The sequence below is a fragment of the Hypanus sabinus genome, chromosome 17, assembly GCF_030144855.1.
Source record: "Hypanus sabinus isolate sHypSab1 chromosome 17, sHypSab1.hap1, whole genome shotgun sequence".
Classification (NCBI taxonomy): domain Eukaryota; kingdom Metazoa; phylum Chordata; class Chondrichthyes; order Myliobatiformes; family Dasyatidae; genus Hypanus; species Hypanus sabinus.
In genome coordinates, this window is record NC_082722.1 from 85,802,721 (window position 1) to 85,828,146 (window position 25,426).

The following is a 25,426-nucleotide window of genomic DNA, read 5'->3' on the forward strand; positions in this document are numbered from 1 at the left end:
CTTGACTTGACTACTGTTCTATGTTCTGTGTTCAATCACAATTTAATATGCTGATCCATATTCTCTCCTGACTTAATTCACCTTTCTTGAGAGGCTTCTTGCAATAATGTAAATGCAGTTCAGTCATCAGACCTTCTCCACACATTGTGTCCACTTTCTCTATTGGACTTCCTTGCTATAACCTCTATTTTTGCTTCAACTTTCTCAGCTCAACGAACATTAGTGGAGTTGTGGATAATGTGGAAGGTTATTAGAAACATGGAAACATAGAAAACCTACAGCATAATACAGGTCCTTCGGCCCACAATACTGTGCCAACCATGTACATACTTTAGAAATTGCCTAGGGTTACCCATAGCCCTCTATTTTTCCAAGCTCCATGTACCTATCCAGGAGTCTCCTAGAAGACCCTATCTTATCTGCCTCCACCACCATCACCAGCAGCCAATTCCACACACTCACCATTCCCTGCATAAAATATCTTAACCCTGATATCTCCTCTGTACCTACTTCCAAGCGCCTTAAAACTGTACCCTCTCGTGTTAGCTACTTCAGCCCTGGGAAAAAGCCTCTAACTATCCACACAATCAATGCCTCTCATCATCTTATACACCTCTATCAGGTCGCCTCTCATCCTCCGCCACTCCAAGGGGAAAAGGCTGAGTTCACTCAACCAATTCCCATAAGACATGTTCCCCAATCCAGGCAACATCATTGTAAATCTCCTCTACACCCTTTCTATAGTTTCCACATTCTTCCTGTAGTGAGGAGACCAGAACTAAGCCCAGTTCTCCAAGTGGGGTCTGACCACGTTCCTATATAGCTGTAACATTACCTCTCAGCTCTTAAACTCAGTCCCATGGTTGATGAAGGCCAAAGCACCATATGCCTTCTTAACCACAGGGTCCACCTGTGCAGCAGCTTTGATGTCCTATGGACTCGGACCCCAAGATCCCTCTGACCTTCCATACTGCCAAGAGTTTTACCATTAATACTATATTCTGCCATCATATTTGAACTACCAAAATTAACCATCTCACACTTATCTGGGTTGAACTCTATCTGCCACTTCTCAGCTCAGTTTTGCATCCTATTGATATCCTGCTGTAACCTCTGACAGTCCTCCACACTATCCACAACACTCCCAACCTTTGTGTCATCAGCAAATTTACTAACCTATCCCTCCACTTCCTCATCCAAGTCATTTGTAAAAATCACGAAGAGAAGGGGTCCCAGAACAGATCCCTGAGGCACACTGCTAATCACCAAACTCCATGCAGAATATAACCTGTCTACAACCAATTTTTCCCTTCTGTGGGCAAGCCAATTCGAGATCCTCAACGCAAGGTCCCTTGGATCCCATTCCTCCTTAATTTCTCAATAAGCCTTGCATAGGCTACCTTATCAAATGCCTTGCTGACATTCATATACACTACATATACTGCTCTATCTTCATCAACTTGTTTAGTCACATCCTCAAAAAATTCAATCAGGCTCATAAGGCACGACCTGCCTTTCACAAAGCCATGTTGACTATTCCTAATCATATTATGCCTCTCCAAATGTTCATAACTCCTGCCTCTCAGGATCTTCTCCATCAATTTACCAACCACTGAAATAAGACTCACTGGTTTATAATTTCCTGGACTATTTCTACTCTCTTTCTTGAATAAGGGAACAACATCTGCAACCCTGCAATTCTCCAGAGCCTCTCCCACCCCCATTGATGATTCAAAGATCATTGCCAGAGGCTCAGCAATCTCCTCCCTCGCCTTGCACAGTAGCCTGGGGTACATCTCAGCCGGTCCCACAGACTTATCCAACATCATGCTTTCCAAAAGCACACATTTTCTTTCTTAATGTTTATATGCTCAAGCTTTTCAATCTGCTGTAAGTCATCCCTACAATCACCAAGATCCTTTTCTGTAGTGAATACTGAAGCAAAGTATTCATTCAGTACCTCTGCTATCTCCTCTGGTTCCATATACACTTTTCCACTGACACACTTGTTTGGTCCTATTCTCTCATATCTTATCCTTTTGCTGTTCACGTACTTGTAGAATGCCTTGGGATTTTCCTTAATCCTGCTCACCAAGGCCTTCTCATGGCTCCTTCTAGCTCTCCTAACTTCATTCTTAAGGCTCCTTCCTGCTAGCCTTATAATCTCTAGCTCTCTATCGTTACCTAGCTTTTTGAACCTTTCATAAACCTTCCTTCTTGACGAGATATTCAACAGCCTTTATATACCATGGTTCCTGTACCGTACCATCCTTTCCTTGTCTCATTGGAACTATGCAGAACGCCATGCAAATATCCCCTGAACATTTGCCACATTTCTGTCGTAGATTTCCCTGAGAACATCTGTTCCCAATTTGTGCTTCCAAGTTCCTGCATGATAGCTTCACATTTCCCCTTACTCCAATTAAACGCTTTCCTAACTTGTCTGTTCCTATCCCTCTACAATGCTACGGTAAAGGAGATAGAATTGTGGTCTCCAAAATGCTCTCCCACCGAGAGACCTGACACCTGACCAGGTTCATTTCACAATACCAGATCAAGTACAGCCTCTCCTCTTGTAGGCTTATCTACATATTGTGTCAGGAAACCTTCCTGAACACACCTAACAAACTTCACCCGATCTAAACCCCTTGCTCTCAGGAGATGCCAACCAATATTTTGGAAATTAAAATCTCTCACCACAACAACCCTGTTATTATTACACCTTTACAGAATTTGTCTTTCTATCTACTTCTTGATGTCCCTGTTACTATTGGGTGGTCTATAAAAAAAACACCCAGTAGAGTTATTGATCTGTTCCTGTTTCTAACTTCCACCCACAGAAACCCAGAAGACAATCCCTCCATGACTTCCTCCTTTTCTGCAACCATGACACTATCTCTGAACAGTAGTGCAACACCCCCACCTCTTTTGCCTCCCCCTCTGTGCTTTCTGAAATATCTAAAGTCTGGCACTCGAAGTAACTATTCCTGCCCCTGAGCCATCCAAGTCTCTGTAATGGCCACAACATCATAACTCCAAGTACTGATCAATGCTCTAAGCTCATCCGTTTTGTTCATGATGCTTCTTGCATTAAAATAGACACACCTCAAACCATCGTTCTGAGCGTATCCCTTTCTACCACCTGCCTATCCTCCCTGTTGCACTGTTTTTCCAAGCTTTCTCTATTTGTAAGCCAACCAGCCCTTCCTCCATCTCTTCAGTACAGTTTCCACCTCTCAGCAATTCTAGTTTAAAATCTCCCCAATAGCCTAGCAAACCTCCCTGCCAAGATATTGGTCCCCTTCAGATTTAAGTGCAATGCATCCTTTTTTCACAGGATACACCTGTCCCCAAAAAAGGTCCCAATCATCCAGAAATCTAAATCCCTGCCCCCTGCTCCAATCCCTTCCCATGCATTTATCCTCCACCTCATTCTATTCCTGTACTCACTATTGCGTGGCACTAGCAGTAATACCAAGATGACTTCCTTTGAGGTCTTAATGTAAGTTGCTGTGGGACATTGACAAGATGCAGAGATGCTCTGAGAAATGATTTATAGACTTTAAGACCATAGCACATAGGAGCAGAATTAGGCCATCTGGCCCATTGAGTCTGCTCCACCATTCAATCATGGCTGATCCTTTTTTCTATCTCCTCCTCAACCACAATTCCTGACCTTCTCCCCATAACCTTTGATGCCATGTCCAATCAAGAACCTGTCATTTCTGCCTGAAATACACACAATGACCACAGCTGCATATGGCAACAAATTCCACAATTTCACCATCCTTTGGCTAAAGAAATTTCTCCGCATCTCTGTTTCAAAAGGGTGCCTCTCTATCCTGAGGCTTGTTCTGGACTCTCCCATCATTCCACATCTACTCTGTCTAGGCCTTTCAACATTGAAAATGTTTCAATGAGATCCCCCCCTCATCCTTCTGAATTCCAGCAAGTGAAGACCTAGAGCTATCAGACGTTCCTTGTACGATAATCCTTTCATTCCTGGAATCATCCTTGTGATCTCCTCTGAACCCTCTCCAATGCCAGAACATCTTTTCTAAGATGAGGGGCCCAAAATTGTTCACAATACTCAAGGTGAGACCTCACCAGTGACTTATAAAACCTCAGGCATCACATCCCTGCTCTAGATCTCTTGAAATGAATGCTAACATGGCATTTGCCTTCCTCACCACCAACTCAAACTGCAAGTTAACCTTCAGGGTGTTCTGCACAAGGTCTCCCAAGTCCCTCTGCATCTCAGATTCCTGGATTTTCTCCCAGTTTAGAAAATAGTCTGCACATTTATTTCTACTAATGAAGTGCATGACCATGCATTTTCCAATATTGTATTTCACTTGCCACTTCCTTGCCATTCTCCTAATCTGTCTAAGTCCTTCTGCATACTACCTGTTTCCTCAACACTACTTGCCCCTCCACCAACCTTCGTATCAGCTGCAAACTTGGCAACAAAGCCATCTATTCTATTATCTTAATCATTTATATACAGCATAAGAAGTGGTCCCAACACCAACCCTTGCAGAACACCACTAGTCACTGGCAGCCAACCAGAAAAGGATCCTTTTATTCCAACTTGTTGCTTCCTACCAATCAGCCAATGCTCTAACCATGCTAGTAACTTTCCTGTAGTACCATGGGCTCTTAATTTGGTCAGCAGCCTCATATGTGGCACCTTGTCAAAGGCCTTCTGAAAGTCCAAATATACAATATCCACTGCATCCCCTTTTTTTACCCTACTTGTAATCTCCTCAAAGAATTCCAACAGGTTCGTCAGGCAGGATTTTCCCTGAAGGAAACCATGCTGACTTTTTACAATCTTGTCCTGTGTCACCAAGTACTCCATCACCTCATCCTTAACAATTGACTCTAACTTCTTCCAAACCATTGAGGTCAGGCTAACTGGTCTATAATTTCCTTTCTGCTGCCTTCCTCCTTTCTTAAAGAGTGCTGTGACATTTGCAATTTTCCAGTCCTCTGGCATGATGCAAGAGTTCATTGATTTCTGAAAGATCATTTATAATGCCACCACAATCTCTAAAGCTACCCCCTTCAGATCCCTAGGATGTAGTTCATCCGGTCCAGGAGACTTATGTACCTTTAAGTCTTTCAGCTTTTTGAGCACCTTCTCCTTGTAATAGTAACTGGACATACATATGTCCTGCACCTTCCTCATTTTTCCCAGAAATGCATGCCATTGCTGCTCTGCTAATATCCCTGACAGCAGCTCCTTCCAATTTACTTTGGGCTACTCCTCTCTCATACCATTGTAAATTCCCTTACTTCACTGCAGACTTTACTTTTTCCCTATCAAATTTCAAGGTGAACGCAATCATATTGTGATCACCAGTTCCTAAGGGTTTTTTTTTACCTTAAGCTCCCTAATTGCCTCTGGTTCATGACATAACACCCAATCCGTTATAGCTGATCCTCTAGTAGGCTCAATAATATACTGCTCTTAAAAACCTATCTCTTAGGCATTCAACAAACTCGCTCTCTTGAGACCCATTACCAGCCTGATTTTCCCAATCAACCTGCATGTTAAAATCTCCCAAACATTGCCCTTTGACTCACCTTTTCTATTTCCTGTTGTAACCTGTGGTCCACCTCCCAGGCACTGTTGGGAGGCCTGTATATAACTGCCATCAACATCCTTTTACCCTTGCAGTTTCTCAACTCAACCCACAATGATACATTATCCTCCAATCCTGTGTCACATCCTTCTACTGATTTGATGCCATTCTTTACCAGTAGAGTAACACCACCCCCTCTGCCAACCTTCCTATCCCTCCAATATAACTTGTAACTTTGGACACTAAGCTCCCAACTACAACCATCCTTCAGCCACGATTCAGTGATGGCCACAACATCATGCCTGGCAATCGGTAATATTGCAACAAGATCATCCACCTTATTTCTTATACTACCTGCATTTAGATACATTTTAAGTACCATATTTGTTTTCCTTTTTGATTCTGCATCCCTAATTAATACTCAGCCTGTTGGCTACAACTAAGTCCCATCACCTGCCTGCCCTTCCTGACAAACTGACTGCACACTATCTTTACACTTTTACCATCTTGTCCTTCCCTGAGTCCCTTTACTCTAATTCCCACCCCCCTACCAAGTTAGTTTAAACCGTCCTCATAGTCCTAACAAACCTATCCACAAGAATATTGGACCGCCTCGGGTTCAGGTGCAACCCGTCACTTTTGAACAGGACATACCTCCCCCAGAAGAGATCCCATTGATCTAAGAACCTGAAGCCCTGCCCCCTGCCCCCTGCACCAGCTTCTCAGCTATGCATTTATCAGCCAAATCATCCTGTTTCTACCCTCACTGGCGTGTGGCATGGGTAGTAATCTAGAAATTACTACCCAGGAGGTCCTGTTTCTCAGCTTTCCACCTAGCTCTCTAAATTCTCGTTTCAGGACCTCATTGCTTTTCCTTCCTATGTCATTGGCACCAATATGTACCAAGACATCTTGAGGCTCCCCCTCCCTCTCCAAAATGTTGTGGATGCAATCTGAGACATTCCTTTGGAATTATTTTGGAAGGTCAAATTTGAAGGCAGAATGCAGGGTTAACGATAGGTTACTTGGCAGTGAGGAAGAATGGGGATCTTGCGGTCCAAGTCCACAACTCCCTCAAAGATGCTGCACAAGTTGTTAGTGTTGTCAAGGAGGTATACAGTTTGTTGGCTGTCTTTGGTCAGGGATTGAGTTCAAGAGCTTTACGGTTATGTTGCCTCTCTTTAAACCCTGGTTAGGCCACATTTGGAATATTGTGTTCATATCTGGTCACCTCATTATAGGAAGGATATAGAGGCTTTAGAGGGGCTGCAGAGGGAATTTACCAGGATGCAGCCTGGAATAGGGGGCATGTCTTAAGAAGATAGAATGAGTGATCTGGGCTTTACTCTTTGGAGTGAAAGAGGATGAGAAGTGACTTGATAGAGGTGTACAAGAAAAGAGGCATAAATAGAGTGGATAAACAGAAACTTTGTCCAAGGGAAAAAATGTATAATACAAGGGGACATCATTTTAAGGTGTTTGGAGAAACGTATAGGGGGGATGTCAGAGCTAATTTTTTTTTTTGCACCCTAATGCGAGGCAGATATGTCAGGGGCATTTATGAAACTCTTAGATAGGCACACAGATGATAGAAAAATGGAGGGTTATGTGGTAGGAAAGAATAGGTTAAAAGGTCAGCACAACATCATGGGCTGAAGCACCTGCTCTGTGCTGTAATATTCCATGTTCTATGTTCATTGAAGCATAGAAAATTCTGACAGGAGTCACAAAAAATGCAGATGTTGGAATCTGGAGCAAAGAGAAAATCTGTTGGAGGAACTCAGTGGACCAGGCAGCATTCCTTTGACTCGGTGGAGTCAAAGGAATAGACAACATTTTGGATAGAAGCCCTGCATCGGCACTGAAAGTGTGCCTGACAGGACTGGACAAACTAGTTGTAGGGATTATATCTCCTGAGCATGTCTCCAGAATCATGTATCATAATCTCCAAACATGGAGCAAAGTAGTTGGGACTGAGGCAAGCATATTTGAGCTGATAGGGGGTTCATAGAAGCATAGAGAAACCATGTCCATACCAACCATCAGGTTTTAAGACTATCTGGAAATAAGGAGAGGAATAGGGCAGATGTTATTCAGTTGCTGGGAGCTGGCATGGATGAGAGAAATAAACAACCTCTTCCTGTACTGTAATAAAAAAAAATAACAAATTGTATGATACCCATGGTTGATGTACTTAGGTGTGTGGACTAATTAAAGACATAAGAGCAGAGAAAATTTATAGGGTTTCAAAGTCACAAAGGATTATGTTAGATAGTCTTTATTTACTTTGTTTTCACTAGCAGACCAGTAACCAAACTAGTATTTTAAAGATAATTTGTTCATTTCCTGAGTAGTGGTCAATCCTTGTTTCCATTTCATTTGAGCCAAATTTCTTCAATTCTCAGAAGTTAACACACATACAGCAGAAATGGTATAAATTGTCTATAATGAGAATCAAAATTCAGATGTAGTTTATTACCTAGCCATAACACTGCATTGGAACTCTAAGTCAGTACCTACGGAAGGTGCATAGCCATTGAATTGTCCCGAGTCCACTGCTTCTTTCATGGCCTGCAAAATCTTTTCATTCGTTGGAAGGTTCCCAAAAACTGTGGGATCACCTTTAATAAAAAGATAGTCATATTATTGACACATTCAACATTAGGCTCATGAGGATGCTTATTTTTTTTCAGAATTAAACTTTGAGGTCTGGGAAAGCAGCTCCTTTACACATGTAAAGGGTAAACAGTACCATGGACCAATAGGTTTATCCTCCCAGCAAGAACTCAAATAGAAATTGTAACATTATTTTCTACACATAATCTCAAATTAGAGTTGTTACACCCTTCTCCCACCAGGATCCCTTCTTTCCCTTGCAACTTCACTGAACACCTCCACAAGCAATAAATCAAGCCGAAGCTCCAATTCCCTGACTGATTCCTAAATTCTCTGAAAGCATGTACCACCAGGCTCAAGGATAAAATGGTTCTCTTTACCTCACAATCTATCTTGCTATGATGTTGCACCTTATTGTGTATCTGCACTGCACTATCACTTTAACTAAGACTTTACACTGCATTGTTATTATTTTACCTTATACTACTACAATGTACTGTTGAAATGAAATGATCTGTATGAATAGTGTACAAGAAAAGTTTTAATTGGACCTTAGTATTCGCAACAATAATAAACCAATTTACTAATTTGATCTATCTTAGCAACCTCCCGTCTTTTCTGTCTCCCCAACTCCAATGTCATTTTCCTACTATCCCCAAAGGAACATAAAAAAAAAATTAAATATGTATCAGCTACAAAATCACAACAATCCTTCAGAAAACTGAGTGAAATCCCACAAAGTCCACAACATTCATTTCATATCCTGTGAATTAGACTATACAGATGCATTCAGATTGACACATGAATCACACTGTGTTTACTTCAAACTTATCCATTTTCAATCAATCTTTACCCCAATCTGAACTGACAAAATAGGTGCCATATTAGCATAGCAGTTAGTGTAATGTTATTACAACTCTGGGCATTGGACTTTGGAGTTCATTTCCAGTGTCCTCTGTAAGCAAGTGTACACATGGGTTTCCTCCCCCAGTCCAAAGACGTACCAGTTAGTAGGTTAATTGGTCATTATAAATTGTCCTATGATTAGGCTAGGGTTAAATATAGGTTGAAGGCTGGAAGGGCCTATTCCACACTGTATCTTTAAATAAAATAAAAAAATAAATATAATAGCCCATGATTGTATGAGCTCAGTTCTCTTATAAAGTGCAAATCATTGTACGCTATCTCTTACCAATAGAGAGTGAAATCATGGCCTTCTTGGGATTTGGCTCGGTTTTCATATTGTCCACAATGGTACGGATTGGGTTGAAAGTACGTTTTGACATTTCGGAAGCCTGAATATTCCAATCGGTATGGCATGACTTTAACCTCCCAGAATGAGTGAAGCCAATGTCAGTCTGGATGGAATCAAGGATCAGCAAACTTTCACTAGCCATGTCACTGAAAATAATCAAGATGATGATAACAGATTTCAAAAGAAAAGAACTGAAAAGAAGCAACTAGATAAAAGGGAGAAGATGAAGGAAAAAGAGGGGATGAAGGGGTGGTGAGGCAAAGGAATGGGGGAAGGAATAGAGGAACAGGAAGAGAGAGAAGGATGGTAATAGTTCATAAAGCAGAATTTCTATTCGTAAGTAGTTTTAGATATGTTCTTTTGCTGATCTGACTGATTTAAGAAATAAAAACAATGCCAATTAAACACAGTTTGGTGAATTATCTTTTGTTCTAAATATATGGGTTACCTGACAGTGGGGAAAGTTGAAAGGATGTCCGGTAAGATGACGAGTCCCAGTGCTATTGAAATACTGAATAAATCTAGAAACTGATGTGGGTTGGGTGGGGAGCTAGTTCTTCCATCTATTGGTCTAAAAAGTAGGCTGTGCCCGGTCACTGACATCAAGCTCAATTCCACCTCTGATCTCTGGCATTTACTTTTCTAAACTGTCCAACATGAAAAAGAAAACAAACAAATTTCTCAATAATGGTAAAACTTAATCCAGTACTGTACAGAGCACACTAGTACACCACAACTCTGCACCAACCCCAATGAGTGGCTTTGCAAATATTATCTCTGCTTTTAATGTGATTTGTTTGGTCCATGCACAACTTGTCATTCAGTCCAGAATCTCTCACCTTCCAGTATTAGGATGCCATGTCCAGTCAAGAACCTATCAATCTCTGCCTTAAATATACCCAATGACTAAGCCTTCGCAGCTGCACATAGGAACAAATTCCACAAATTCACCATCCTTTGGCTGAAGAAATTTCTTCGCATCTCTGTTTTGAATAGACACCCCTCTATCCTGAGGCTATGCCCTCTTGTCCTAGACTCTCCCACCATGGGAAACATCTTTTCCACATCTACTCTGTCTAGGCTTTTTAATATTCAATAGGTTTCAATGAGATTCCCCCACATCCTTCTAAACTCCAGTGAGTACAGATCCAGAGCCATCAAATATTCCTCATATGATAACACTTTCATTCCTGAAATCATCCCTGTGAACCTCCTCCGGAACCTCTCCAATGCCAGCACATCTCTTCAAAGATGAGAAGCCCAAAACTGTTCACAGTACTCAAGGTGAGGCCTCACCACTGCCTTCTAGAGCCTCAGCATCACATCCCTGCCCTTGTATTCTAGATCTCTTGAAATGAATGCTCACATTGCATTTGCCTTCCGCATCACCACCGTCTCAACTTCCAAGTTAACCTTTAGGGTTTTAGGGCGAACTTGGAGAAGGTTCCATCCTGGTTTGGTGGGGTCAGGGCTAGAGCACGTAAGAGGTTGGCCACAGAGAATTTGAGCTTGAATTTTAGATCCTATTGTCAGGAGAACAGATGGAGAGTTGCACCTGGACCAAGCTACAAATGATTAAAAATGAGTGTAGAGGCTATTTCTTCAGCGGTTTGAATGGGGCATGCTTGCACAAGTGTGTGGAGATCAGCCAGTGAGAACAGTGAGAAGAGTTTAAAAGTGAGGAATTTCAAAGGTGACGGGTTTTAGATGTTTCAGAAAGGACAGGGAGGGAGGCAAAGGAAGTGGGGGCGTGGCACTGTTTATCAGACATAGTGTCACGACTGCAGAAAAGGTGGGCGCCATGGAGGGATTTATTTATGGAGTCTCTGTGGGTGGAGGTTAGGAACAGGAAGGAGTCAGTAACTTTACTGGGTGTTTTTTATAGGCCTGCCAATAGTAACAGGGATATCCAGGAGCAGATATGGAAACAGATCCTGGAAAGGTGTAATAATAAGAGTTGTCATGATGGGAGATTTTAATTTCCCAAATATTGATTGGCGTCTCCCTAGAGCAAGGGGTTTAGATGGGGTGGAGTTTGTTAGGTGTGTTCCAGAAGGTTTCTTGACACAATATGTAGATAAGCCTACAAGAAGAGAGGCTGTACTTGACTTGGTATTGGGAAATGAACCTGGTCAGGTGTCAGATCTCTCAGTGGGAGAGCATTTTGGAGATAGTGATCATAATTCTGTCTCCTTTACAATAGCATTGGAGAGAGATAGGAACAGACAAGTTAGAGAAGTGCTTAATTGGAGTAAGGGGAATTCTGAGGCTATCAGGCAGAAAATGGGAGGCTTAAATTGGAAACAGATGTTCTCGGGGAAAAGTACGGAAGAAATGTGACAAATATTCAGGGGATATTTGTGTGGAGTTCTGTATAGGTACCATCCAATGAGACAGGGAAGTTATTGTAGGATACAGGAACCATGGTGTACAAAGGCTGTAAAAGTATGTGAAGAGCAAGAGGATAAGACGTGAAAGAATAGGACCTATCAAGTGTGACAGTGGGAAAGTGTGTATGGAACCACAGGAGATAGCAGCGGTACTTAATGAATAGTTTACTTCAGTATTCAATATGGAAGAGGATTTTGGTGATTGTAGTGATGATTTTCAGCAGACTGAAAAGCTTGAGCATGTAGATATTAAGAAAGAGGATGTGCTGGAGCTTTTGGAAAGCATCAAGTTGGATAAGTCACCGGGACTGAATGAGATGTACCCCAGGCTACAGTGGGAGGTGAGGGAGGAGATTGCTAAACCTCTAGCAATGATCTTTGCATCATCAATTGGGATGGGAGAGGTTCTGGAAATTGGAGGGTTGCGGATGTTGTTCCTTTATTTAAGAAAGGGAGTAGAGGTAGCCCAGGAAATTATAGACCAGTGAGTCTTACTTCAGTGGTTGGTAAATTGATGGAGAAGATCCTGACAGGCAGGATTCATGAACATTTGGGGAGGTATAACATGATTAGGAATAGTCAGCATGGCTTTGTCAAGGGCAGGTCATACCTTACGAGCCTGATTGAATTTTCTGAGGATGTGATGAAATCCGTTGATGAAGGAAGAGCAGTGGATGTAGTACATATGTATTTCAGCAAGATATTTGATAAGGTACCCCATGCAAGGCTTATTGAGAAAGTAAAGAGGCGTGGGATCCGAGGGGACATTGCTTTGAGGGTCCAGAACTGGTTTGCCCACAGAAGGCAAAGAGTGGTTGTAGATGGGTCATATTCTGCATGGAGGTTGGTGACCAGTGGTGTGCCTCAGAGATCTGTTCTCTACTCTTTGTGATTTTTATTAATGACCTGGATGAGAAAGTGGAGGGATGGGTTAGTAAATTTGCTGATGACACAAAGGTTGGGGATGTTGTGGATAATGTGGAGGGCTGTCAGAGGTTACAGCGGGACATCGAAAGGATGCAAAACTGGGCTGAGAAGTGGCAGATGGAGTTTAACCCAGATAAGTGTGAGGTGGTTCTTTTGGGTAAGTCAAATATGATGGCAGAATACAGTATTAATGGCAAGACTCTTGGCAGTGTGGAGGATCAGAGGGATCTTGGGGTACATATCCATAGAACGCTCAAAGCAGCTGCACAGGTTGACTGTGGTCAAGAAGGCATATGGTGCATTGGCCCTCATCAATCGTGGGATTGAGTTTAAGAGCCAAGAGATAACGTTGCAGCTATATAGGACCTTGGTCAGACCCCACTTGGAGTACTGTGCTCAGTTCTGGTTGCCTGACTACAGGAAGGATCTGGAAGCTATAGAAAGGGTGCAGAGGAGATTTACAAGGATGTTGCCTGGATTGGGGAGCATGCCTTATGAGAATAGGTTGAGTGAACTCAGTCTTTTTTCCTTGGAAGATGAGAGGTGATCTGATAGAGGTATATGAGATGATGAGAAGCATAGATCTTGTGGATAGTCAGAAGCTTTTTCCCAGGGCAGAAATGGCTAGCACAAAAAGGTACAGTTTTAAGGTGCTTGGAATTAGGTGCAGAGGAAATGGTAGAGGTAAGTTTTTTTATGCAGAGAGTGGTGAGCGTGTGGCATGGGCAGCAGGGGATGGTGGAGGAGGTGGATACAATAGAGTCTTTTATGAGGCACCTGGATAGGCACATGGAGCCTAGGAAAATAGAGGACTATGGGTAACCCATGGTAACTTCTAAGGTAAAGACATGTTTGGTACAGCTTTGTGGGCCGAAGGGCCTGTATTGTGCTGTAGGTTTTCTATGTTCTATGTTCTATATTCTCCAAGGCGGATGAACTTAGAGTGTGAAACAATATGTTGAACTGTGACATTGTGGCCATTACAGAGACTTGGATGTCTCAGGAGCAGGAATGGCTGCTGAGTGTGCCAGGCTTCAGATGTTCCAACAAGAACAGAGAGGGAGGCAAAAGTGGTGGGTGCGTGACATTGCTAATTCAGGATAGTGTCATGGCTGCAGAAATGGAAGAAGTCATGAAAGAATGGTCTATTGAGTCAAAAACGGGGAAGGTGGAATAACTCTACTAGGTGTTTTTTATAGTCCCCTCAATAGTAACAAGGATATCGAGGAGCAGATAGGGAGGCAGATTCTGAACGGTGCAATAATAATAAGGTTGTCGTGATGGGAGATTTTAACTTTCCTAATTTTGATTGGAATCTCCTCAGCGCAAGGGGTTTAGATAGGGTGGAGTTTGTTAGGTGTGTTCAGGAAGGTTTCCTGACACAATATGTAGATAAGCCAACTTGAGGAGAGTCTGTACTTGATCTGGTATTGGGAAATAAACCTGGTCAGGGGTCAGATCTCTTGATGGAGGAGGAGGTGACCACAACTCTATCTCCTTCACCATAGCACTGGAGAGGGATAGGAGCAGACAATTTGGGAAAACATTTAATTTGGAAGCATTAATTGGGAGCAGATGTTCTCAGGGAAATGCATGGCAGAAATGTGGCAAAAGTTCAGAGAACATTTGCATGGAGTTCTGCATAGGTATGTTCCACTGACATGAGGAAAGGATGGTAGAGTTAAAGAACCATGGTGTACAAAATATGCAGAAAATCTAATTAAGAGGAAAAGCTGATGAAAGGTTCAAGAAACTAGGTACTATTAGAGCTCTAGAAAGTTACAATGTTGCTAGGAAGGAGCTTAAGAATGAAATTAGGATGAGCCAAAAGGGACCAAGAAAAGGCCTTGGTGAGCAGAATTAAGGAAAACCCCAAGGTATTCTACAAGTACGTGAAGAGCAAGAGGATGAGCTGTGTGAGAATAGGACCAATCAGGTGCAATGGTGGAAACATGTGCACGGAGTCGGAGGAGGTAGCAAAGGCACTTAATGAAAACTTGGCTTCAGTATTCACCAGGGAAAAAGACCTTGGTAACTGTGGAGATGACTTACAGCAGACTGAAACGCTTGTGCATAAAGACATTAAAAAGAGGATGTGCTGGAGGTTTTGAAAAGCATTAAATTAGATAAGTCACTGGGACTCGATGAGATATACACCAGGCTACTTTGGGAAGTGAGGGAGCAGGTTGCAAAGCCTCTTGCGATGATCTTTGCATCATCAGTAAAGATGGGAGAAGTACCAGAGGATTGGAGGGTTGTGAATGTTGTTCCCTTGTTCAAGAAAGGGAGTAGTGATTACCCAGGAAATTAGAAAACAGTGACTATGACAGTGATGGGCAAGTTGTTGAAGAAGATCCTGAGAGGCAGGATTTATGAGCATTTGGAGAGATATAATCTGATTAGGGATAGTCAGCAAGGCTTTGTCAAGGGCAGGTCATGCCTTATGAGCCTGATGGAATTCTTTGAGTATATAACAAAATACTTTGAGGAAGGTAGAGCAGTTGATATAGTGTATATAGATTTCAGTAAGGTATTTGATAAAGTACCCCATGCAAGGCTCCTTCAGAAAGTAAGGAGGCATGGAATCCATGGAGACCTTGCTTTGTGGATCCAGAATTGGCTTGTCCACAGAAGGCAACAGATGGTTGTAAGTAGTACATATTCTGCATGGAATGACCATGACGTTCCTCGGGAATTTGTTCTGGGATGCCTTCTCTTTGTGATTTTTATAAATGACCTAGATGAAGAAGTACAAGGGTGGGTTAGCAAGTTTGCTGATGACACAAAGGTTGGGGATATTGCGGATAGTCTAGAGGGTTGTCAGAGGTTACAGCGAAACATTGACAGGATGCAGTACTAGGCTGAGAAGTAGCAGATGGACTTCAACCCAGATATGTGTGAAGTGGTTCATTTTGGTAAGTTCAGTTTGAAGACAGAATATAATATAAATGCTAAGACCCTTGGCAGTGTGGAGAGATGTTGGGGTCCGTGTCCATAGGACACTCAAAGCTGCTGCGCAGGTTAACAGTGCTGTTAAGGCATATGGTGTGTTGGCATTCATCAACTGTGGGATTGAGTTCAAGAGCCATGAGGTAATGTTAGACATAGAAACATAGAAAACCTACAGCATAATACAGGCCCTTACACCCACAATGCTGTGCCGAACATGTAGTTACTTTGGAAATTACCTAAGGATACCCATAGCCCTCTATTTTTCTAAGTTCCATGTACATATCCAGGAGCCCCTTAAAAGACCCTATCATATCCGTCTACACCACCGTTGACAGCAGCCCATTCCATGCACTCACCACTCTCTGCGTAAAAGACTTGCCTCTGACATCTCCTCTGTCCTACTTCAAAGCACCTTAAAACTGTGCCCTCTCGTGTTAGCCATTTCAGCCCTGGGAAAAAGCCTCTGACTATCCACATGATCAATGCCTCTCATCATCTTATACACCTCGTTCAAGTCACCTCTCATCCTCCACCGCTCTGAAGAGAAAAGATAAAGTTCACTTAACCAGTTCTCATAAAGCATGCTCCCCAATCCAGGCAACATCCTTGTAAATCTCCTCTGCACCCTTTCTATAGTTTCCACATCCTCCTGTAGTGAGGTGGCCAGAACTGAGCACAGTACTCCAAGTGGAGTCTGATCAGGGTCCTATAGAGCTGCAACAATACCTCTCAGCTCTTGAACTCAGTCCCACGGTTGGTGAAGGCTAATGCACTGTATGCCTTCTTAACCACTCAGTCAACCTGTGCAGCAGCTTTGAGTGTCTTATGGACTCGGACCCCAAGATCCCTCTGATCCTCCACACTTCCAAAAGTCTTGCCAGTAATGCTATATTCTGCCATCATATTTGACCTACCAAAATGAACCACCTCACACTTCTCTGGATTGAACTCCATCTGCCACTTCTCAGCCAAGTTTCACATCCTATCGATACCCCGCTGTAACCTCTGACAGCCCTCTACACTAACCACAACATCTCCAACCTTTGTGTCATCAGTAAACTTACAAGAAAGTAAGATATATCAGTATTACAGTGGAGTAAAGGGAATTATAGAGGCATGAGAGAGGAGTTGGCCAGAATTGATTGGAAAAGAACACTGGTAAGATAACGGTACAGCAGCAATGGCTGAAAATTCTGGAAGCAATTCGGAAGTCACAGTGTATATATACATACCAAAGAGGAAGAACTATTCTAAAGGAATACAAATGTGGCAAACAAAAGAAGTCAAAGCCAACATAAAAGCCAAAGAGAGAGCATATAATAGAGCAAAAATTAGTGGGAAATTAGAAGATTAGGAAGCTTTTAAAAGCCAAAACAAGGCAACCAAAATAAAGAAATTAAGAAGGTAAAGGTAAAATACGAAAGTCAGCTAGTCAGTAATATTAAAGAGGATAGCAAAAGTTTCTTCAGATACATAAAGAGTAAAAGATGGGCACGAGCGGTTATTGGACTTCTGGAAAATGAAGCTGGAAAGATAGTAATGGGAGACAATGAAATAGCAGATGAACTGAATAAGTATTTTGAATCAGTCTTCACTGTGGACCGTGGAAGATGTCAGGGGTCATGAAGTGTATGAAGTTACCATTACTAGGGAGAACATAGAACATAGAATAGTACAGCACAGTACAGGCTTTTTGGCCCACAATGTTGTGCCGATACTTAAACCCTGCCTCCCATATAACCGCCCCACTTTAAATTCCTCCATATACCTGTCTAGTAGTCTCTTAAATTTCACTAGTGTATCTGCCTCCACCACTGACTCAGGCAGTGCATTCCACGCACCAACCACTCTCTGAGTAAAAAACCTTCCTGTAATATCCCCCTTGAACTTCCCACCCTTACCTTAAAGCCATGTCCTCTTGTATTGAGCAGTGATGCCTTGGGAAAGAGGCGCTGGCTGTCTACTCTATCTATTCCTCTTAATATCTTGTACACCTCTATCATGTCTCCTCTCATCCTCCTCCTCTCCAGAGAGTAAAGCCCTAGCTCCCTTAATCTCTGATCATAATGCACACTCTCTAAACCAGGCAGCATTCTGGTAAATCTCCTCTTTATCCTTTCCAATGCTTCCACATCCTCCCTATAATGAGGCAACCAGAACTGGACACAGTACTCCAAGTGTGGCCTAACCAGAGTTTTATAGAGCTGCATCATTATCTTGCGACTCATAAACTCTATCCCTCGACTTATGAAAGCTAACACCCCATAAACTTTCTTAGCTACCCTATCTACCTGTGAGGCAACTTTCAGGGATCTGTGGACATGTACCCCCAGATCCCTCTGCTCCTCCACACTACCAAGTATCCTGCCATTTACTTTGTACTCTGCCTTGCAGTTTGTCCTTCCAAAGTGTACCACCTAACACTTATCCGGGTTGAACTCCATCTGCCACTTCTCAGTCCACTTCTGCATCCTATCAATGTCTCTTGCAATCTTCGACAATCTTCTACACTATCCACAACATCACCAACCTTAGTGTCGTTTGCAAACTTGCCAACCCACCCCTCTACCCCCACATCCAGGTCGTAAACAAAACTCACAAAAAGTAGAGGTCCCAGAACTGATCCTTGTGGGACACCACTGGTCACAACCCTCCAATCAGAATGTACTCTCTCCACCATGACCCTCTGCTTTCTGCAGGCAAGCTAATTCTGAATCCACCTGACCAAACTTCCCTGGATCCCATGCCTTCTGACTTTCCGAATAAGCCTACCATGTGGAAGGTGTAGAAGGTTTTTGGGAAACTGAAAGGTCTTAAAGTCACCAGATGAAATGGTGTACACACCAGAGTTCTGAAAGAGCTGGCTGAAGAGATTGTATAGGTATTAGTAATGATCTTTCAATAATCACCAGATTCTAGGAATGATTCCAGAAGACTGATTCTAGGAATGGAAGGGTTACCATAAGAGGAAAATCTGGCAGCTCTTGGGCTGTATTCTCTGGATTTTAGGAGAATGAGGGGGGATCTCTCAGAAATATTCCAAATGTTAAAAGACCTGAACAGATTAGATATGGCAAAGTTATTTCCCATGGTTGGGGATTCTTGGACAAGAGGGCACAATTTCAGGATTGAAGGATGTCCATTTAGTACTGAGATGCGGAGAAATTACTTTAGTCAGTGAGTGGTAAATCTGTGGAATTTGTTTCCATGAGTGGCTGTGGAGGCCAAGTTATTGGGTGTATTTAAGGCAGAGATAGATAGATTCTTGATTAGCCAGGGCATCAAAGGCATGGGAGTGGGGGGGACTGGAAGAATTAGATCAGCCCATGATTGAATGGTGGAGCAGGCTCAATGGGTGGAATGGCCTACTTCTGCTCCTATATCTTATGGACTGGAAAATTGCAAATATTACTCCACTCTTCAAGAAGGGAGAGAGGCAGAAGAAAGGAAACTAGAGGTCAGTTAGTCTGATCTCAGTTGTTGGGAAGATGTTGGAGGTGATCATTAAGGATGAGGTCTCAGGGTACTTGGAGGCACATGATAAAATAGGTTGTAGTTAGCCTGGTTCACAAGGGGAAATCTTGCATAACAAATCTGTTGGAATTCTTTGAAGAAGTAACAAGTGGGATAGACAAAGGAGAATTGGTTGAAGTTGTGTACTTGGATTTTCCAAAGGCCTTTGACAAGGTGCCACACATGAGGCTGTTTAACATGAGCCCATGCTATTACAGTAAAGATTCTAGCATGGATAGATTGGTGGTTGATTGGTAGGAGGCAAGGGAACCTTTTCAGATTGCTACCAGTGACTAGTGGTTTTCCACAGGGGTCAGTGCTTTTTATGCTATATGGCATTGATTTGGTTGATGGAATTGATGGTTTTGTTGCGAAGTTTACATACAATATGAAGATAGACAAAGGGGTAGGTAGACTTGAGGAAGTAGAGAGGCTACTAAAGGACAGAATAGAAGAATGGGCAAAGAAATGGCAGATGGAATATAGTGTTAGAAAGTGTATGGTAGAAGACATGAAAGGGTTGACTATTTTCTAAATGGAGAAAATACAAAAAACTGAGGTGCAAAGGATCTTGGGAGTCCTTGTGCAGGATTCCCTAAAGGTTAATTTGCAGGTTGAGTGTGTGGTGAGGAAGGCAAATGCAATGTTAACATTCATTTCAAGAGGACTAGAATATAAAAGCAAGGATGTAATATTGCAACTTTATAAGTCACTGAAGAGGCCTCATTTGGAGTATTGTGAATAGGTTTGTGTCCCTTATCTTTGAAAGAATGTGCTAAAACTGGAGAGGTTTCAAAGGAGGTTCACAAAATTGATTCCAGGATTGAATGGCTTGTCATATGAAGAGTGCTTGAGGGCTCTGTGCCTGCATTCATTAGAATTCAGAAGAATGAGGGGTGAACTAATTGAAACCTATTGAATGGTGAAATGCCCTGATAGAGTTGATGTGGAGAGGATATTTTCCATGGTGGGAGAGTCCAAGTACGGAGGACACAGCCTCGGAATAGAAGAGCGTCCATTTTGAACGGAGATGTGGAGGAATTGTTTAAGCTAGAGAATGGTGAATCTGTGGAATTCTTTTCCACAGGCGGCTATGCAGGTCATCTTTATAGATATACCTGAGGCAGAGGTTAATAGATTCTTGATTGGTCAGGGCATGAAAGGTTACAGGGAGAAGGCAGGAGATTGGGGCTGAGAGGAAAATTGGATCAGCCACGATGAAATAGTGGAGCAGACTCGATAAGCCAAATGGCCTAATTCTGTTCTTATATCTTATGTAGTCTGCATGGATCTTAATAAGTTCTCTGATAATATTCTGTCATGAGAAATGTATAAAAGATTAAGACCCATGTATCTAAGTTGAAAAATTGGATCCAAAGTTGGTAATAAGAGGTAGAGGGTGATGGTGGAGGGCTTCAATTTTCAATTTTAGCAAGCCTGTGACTAGTCATATACAAAGGCACTCTTACTGCTTCTGATAACCCTAATGAGGAAAGTAGTAGGCTTCAGGGTGGTAAGATGGGCAAGGCAGTGACAGATGAAATTTAGTTCTGATAAAAGGAGGAAATTTAAGAGTAAGATATGCATAATGTACAGAAGGATCCTTTGGATTATTAAAGATCAGGGGGACCTTGGTGTATACCTCCAACATGATTAAGGCTTACCATTAGCCAGATCAAAGAATATGAGAGCAGGAGTGTTATGGTAAATGTACAGAATCACAGAAAGGTATGGCCAAACTCATTCATGTCGACTGCTTACACTAATCCCATTTGCCCACTTTAGGCCTGCAGACATCCCACCCTGAGAAAGCTCATTTCAGAGAGGTAGCGCCACCACCCCGCTGCCTGCAACCCCATATCCACCCCCCCCCCCCCCAGTCGACCTCCAAGGGTGTATGTATACAGGACGTTTGATTATGAAGGAACACAACAATTTATTTGATCACATATTGAAACTATTTACACACACACACATATAGTTGAGTACTTTGTTGGCAGTCTCAATGCTAATAGCTAAATGCTAATGCAAATAGCTTTTCTATTTGTTTTGCAAACTTTCCTTGTACTGTGATGTGGGTTCCTTGGCAGATTTCAGCATTTTGCTGGAAGTCTCAACCTCATAGCAGTCTGTGTCAATGAATTTGTTAACTTTGCTAGACATCAGATTCACAAGTGTTTTGTGAGACAGCTGACTTCTGAATTCTGTCTTAATGTTAAGTACATTTTATATTTCCTTTTTTTGGAACACTCTGCCATGGTGCTGCAGGACACTAAACTGAACTGATGGACAATGAAAGAGAGAGAGAGGTTGACTGTAAAGCCCGCCCACAGAGAAAACTCATAGGTCTGCTTAGCAGAAAGGAGGATCAATCAGGGATTTTTCCCTCTCTCTCTTTTTTTTCGGGATATTGTATATAATTTGCAGGCATCAGGGAGCAGCTATCAATATGTGGGAAACTCCCGCAACCTCCGGGAGAGGTGGGATGTCTGGGCCTGTATTCCTCTGTATCTTTTCTATTCGGGTACATGTCCAATTGATTTTTAAATTATATAATTATATCTGCCTGCAACATCTCCTCTGGAAGCTCATTCCAAATAGTACAAACATTCATGTGAAATCTTATCCTTCAGATCTCCTTTTACTTTCTTCCCTTCCACCTCGAGACTCATCTGCCCTGAAAAAAAATCTTTTTTTGAGGAATTCTTTCAGACCCACCCTCAATGCTCCCCCTCTGTGAATCTTACTGCCCTTTGACCACGTTCTCACTAAGACTTATTACCATATCCATGTGTCCTTCCTTGGTGCTTGTCTAATGCGGCTTCCTGCTCCATTCCAGGCTTCTCAGTGCAATCCAGATGAAAATTAACCGTTTATCTTCCTCCTCAAATACTGTCTGATGAGTTCCTCCATGTTCCATCAACATCTTCTTTTCTTCCCTTTATACAATGTCTCAGCCTATGAAAGCAAGTGTAAATCAGTTGGAAAGTTGGATAGAGCTGTGGCAAATAAATTTTAATCCAGACGAGAGTGAAGTAATGCACATTTGGAAGTAAAATTCTGTCATGACATAGAAAGTAAATGGCAGGGCCTTAACAAACATTCCAAAATGTCTTCTTCACTATCTTTCACTTTTAGTGCATAATGGACTTTCATTCGAATATCTCTTTATTCAGCAAAGTTCCTGGGGTTCCAAACAGAGAAAAATACTGATCTATCAGTAATCTCTGCCTCCAACTACCGAAAAAATTTTTGATCTAGTTTACCAACATACTTTATGTTCCTGCACCAAAAAACACTGGTGTGGAAATTCCTCAGGATGTTGTCCATTTATGAGGATGGACTGGATTATTTTCCTTGCAATGGAGGGGAATGCATATAGGGATTGGGAATGGAACATTATAATGATTATGAAGGGAATAGAGAGAGTAGTTAGTGAGAAACTTTTCCCCATTGCAGAGAAATCTGATAGAGGGCATAGAGATTTAGAGTGGACTTGAGGAAGATCTTGCATCATGTGTGGTCTAATGTCAGTGTTGGACAAACAAACAGAGAGAATCATTAGGGTCAGAGTGCTAGGAAATGAAAATAGTGAGATGGCTGATTTATGGTTAGCAAAGACAAAGCTGAATGGCCTGTTCTTAACTCTACGATCTAAATAGGCATTGAAGGAGCTCTGATCGATATGGTATAGAAAGGACATGCAAAGCAAGAAGGATTAAAGGATTTTAGTTATGAAGAGAGATTTTACGGGCTGTGTTTCTTTTCCCTGGAAGGAGGTGACTTAGCAGAACTACATAAGATTATAAAGGACAGTTAAGGTGTATAGTTAAAACCCTTTTTGTAGAGAAAGGGAATCAAAAACAAGAAAGCACAGGATTAAGGTGAGAAAAGAGAATCTGAGGGAAAAGTTTTTTTTTTAAACACAGCATAGTTGATATCCAGAACAAGCTGTCAGAGGAGTTTGGTGGAATCATATAGAATACATTTAAGAGGCTTTTGGACAGTCGCCTAAGTAGGCAAGACATAAAAGAATACAGAAATAAAGCAGACAAATAAGGTTAGGGTTAGTTAAGATAAGCAAACAAGGTTAGCATAGATGGGTGGACCGAAGGGCCAGTTTCTTAACTGTCATTGACACTATGATCTTAAGTATTGCTGTCCCTTTCATGGTCTCTGTCTGCCGAGCTCCATCCCAATCAAAGGTGGTGAGGATCGTCACTGAATCCCTCTATGACTGAAGGAACAGTGAGAGCAGTCAGTGAGCTGCTCTGTCACTGAGAGGCCGGTGAAGTCGGTCAGTGAGTTCCTTCATCATTCAGAAGAACAGTAAAGACACTCAGTGAGCTTCTCCATCACTGATTTGGTCATGAAGACAGTCAATAAGTTCCTCCATTACTTAGGTGGTGGTGAAGATGGTCAGTGAGTTCCTGCATCATTGAGGGCCAGTGAGGGCAATCAGTGAGTTCCTCTGTCACTGAGAGGCCGGTGAAGATGGTCAATGAGTTCCTCCATAACTCAGGTGGTGGCGAGGACAGGCAATGAGCTCCTCCATTGCTGATTTGGTAGTGAGGATGTTCAATAAGTTCCTCTGTCACTGAGGTCATGGTGAAGACGGTCGGTGAGTACCTCCATCACTGAAGGGCCGGTGAGGGTGATCAGTGATTTCCTTCGTCAGTGGGGGCACGGTGAAGACACTGAAGGGATGGTAATGACAATCAGCATGTATTCCCATCTCTGAGGGGATGGTGAGGATGGTCAGTGAGTTCCTCCATAACTGAGGGGACAGTAGGACTGTCTGTAAGCTCCTCTATCACCAGGGGTCCGGTGAGGACAGTCTGAGTTCCTCCATTACAGAGGGCAGGTGAAGTCAGTCAGTGAGTTCCTCCATCACTGATTTGGCAGTGAGGTTGGTCAATAAGTTTCTCTGTCACTAAGGTGGTGGTGAAGACGGTCAGTGAATGCCTCCATCACCGAGGAGCCGGTGAGGACGATGACAGAGAGGCCGGTGAAGATGGTCAGTTATTTCCTCCATCACTGAGCTGTCCGTGATGGTTCCCTAGCGGTGTCACCATATTATCTGTCCGGGCGTTCTAGGAACCTTTGGTTTGTTGCCAGAGTTCCGGGGAAGGATTTGGCTTGCGGATTGGCGGGGAAGCTGGCTGGATGCTATGCAGGAGGATTCCGGGTTCCCGGCTGACGCCGATCAGTTTGTTTTAGTCGCCAGTTTGGACAACGCACGGAATCTGTCCAACCTTCTAAAAGCTATCCATTTCCGAGACCACGCCACCTTCTTCGCCTCAGCCAACGGTATCAGAGTGACAGCCGAGGCGGCCAAGAGTGTCCAAGGCAATGCATTCATCCAGGTATCAGTGACGGAAGTTGGGTGTGGGGAGATGGGGACGAAGAGATGTGAGGGTGAATTCGGGGCTGGAGTAAGGGTGAAATCGGTGACGAAGGGTGTGCGAGGGTGAAGCTGGGATTGGAGCGAGGATAATGTCGGGGTGGAGCAGCAGTGAAGAGGTGGCTGGAACGAGAGTGAAATCGGGGGGGGGGTGAGCAAGGATTAAGTGGAGTGAGAGTGAAGTCGGGGATGAAGGGGTAACAATGGCGGTCGGGGTCGAAGGGAAATGAGGGTGAAATGTCAGGGTATGAAGGAGCAGTGAGGGTGAAATGGGGTTGGAACGAGGGTTACGTCGGGTAGTGGACATAGCAGTGATGGGAGGTAGAGCGAGGATGAAGTCGGGGGTGGGGAGTGAGTGTGCAGTCGGGGGGCAAGGGGGAAGGTCGGGAGCGGAGCGAGAGTGAAGTTGAGGATGAAGTGTGTGTGAGAGTGTGGTCCAGGACGAAGAGGCAACGAGGGTGAGGTAGATGTCATAGGAGGAGCCAGGTTGAATAGCTGTGGGATGAGGGGATGAGAGAGTGAAAAGTTGGGGGACGAAGGTGAGTCAAGGTTAAGTCAGGGAAAGGGCGAGCGAGGGTAAAGTCGTGGACCAGAAGCGAATGTCGAGTCTAGGATGAAGGCTCGAGGGAGGGTGAAGTAGGGGGTGTGGAGTGAGAGTACATTCAAGGGGTGGAGCAACAGTGAAGTTGGGGGTGGGTGGGTGGAGCAAAGGTGAAGTCTGTGACGAAGGGGGAGCAAGGGTAGTTGGGCTAGTGGGGGAGTGGAGCAAGGGTGAAGCCGG

The 25,426-nt window shown here is 43.0% G+C and overlaps 2 protein-coding genes across 3 annotated transcripts in view; one reads left to right on the forward strand and one right to left on the reverse strand.

Moving 5' to 3' along the window:
* The window catches only part of tat (tyrosine aminotransferase), a 164,553-nt gene extending 140,254 nt beyond the window's left edge, over window positions 1–24,299 (reverse strand). The window contains exons 1-3 of one of the 2 annotated variants that reach the window (XM_059993396.1): window positions 22,024–24,299; window positions 9,397–9,562; window positions 8,105–8,209 (exon numbers count right to left, since the gene is read on the reverse strand). In XM_059993396.1, coding sequence (XP_059849379.1) covers window positions 8,105–8,209; window positions 9,397–9,562; window positions 22,024–22,032 — 280 coding nt within the window. In that variant the 5' untranslated portion in view covers window positions 22,033–24,299. Of the gene's footprint in view, window positions 1–8,104; window positions 8,210–9,396; window positions 9,602–22,023 lie in introns of those variants that run through there. The other variant, XM_059993395.1, reaches the window with a different exon arrangement.
* Window positions 24,300–24,378: 79 nt separating this feature from the next.
* rad1 (RAD1 homolog (S. pombe)) overlaps window positions 24,379–25,426 on the forward strand; it is a 41,333-nt gene continuing 40,285 nt past the window's right edge. Inside the window, exon 1 of the mRNA XM_059993398.1 lies at window positions 24,379–24,607. Coding sequence (XP_059849381.1) covers window positions 24,413–24,607 — 195 coding nt within the window. The 5' untranslated portion in view covers window positions 24,379–24,412. The remainder of the gene's footprint in view (window positions 24,608–25,426) is intronic.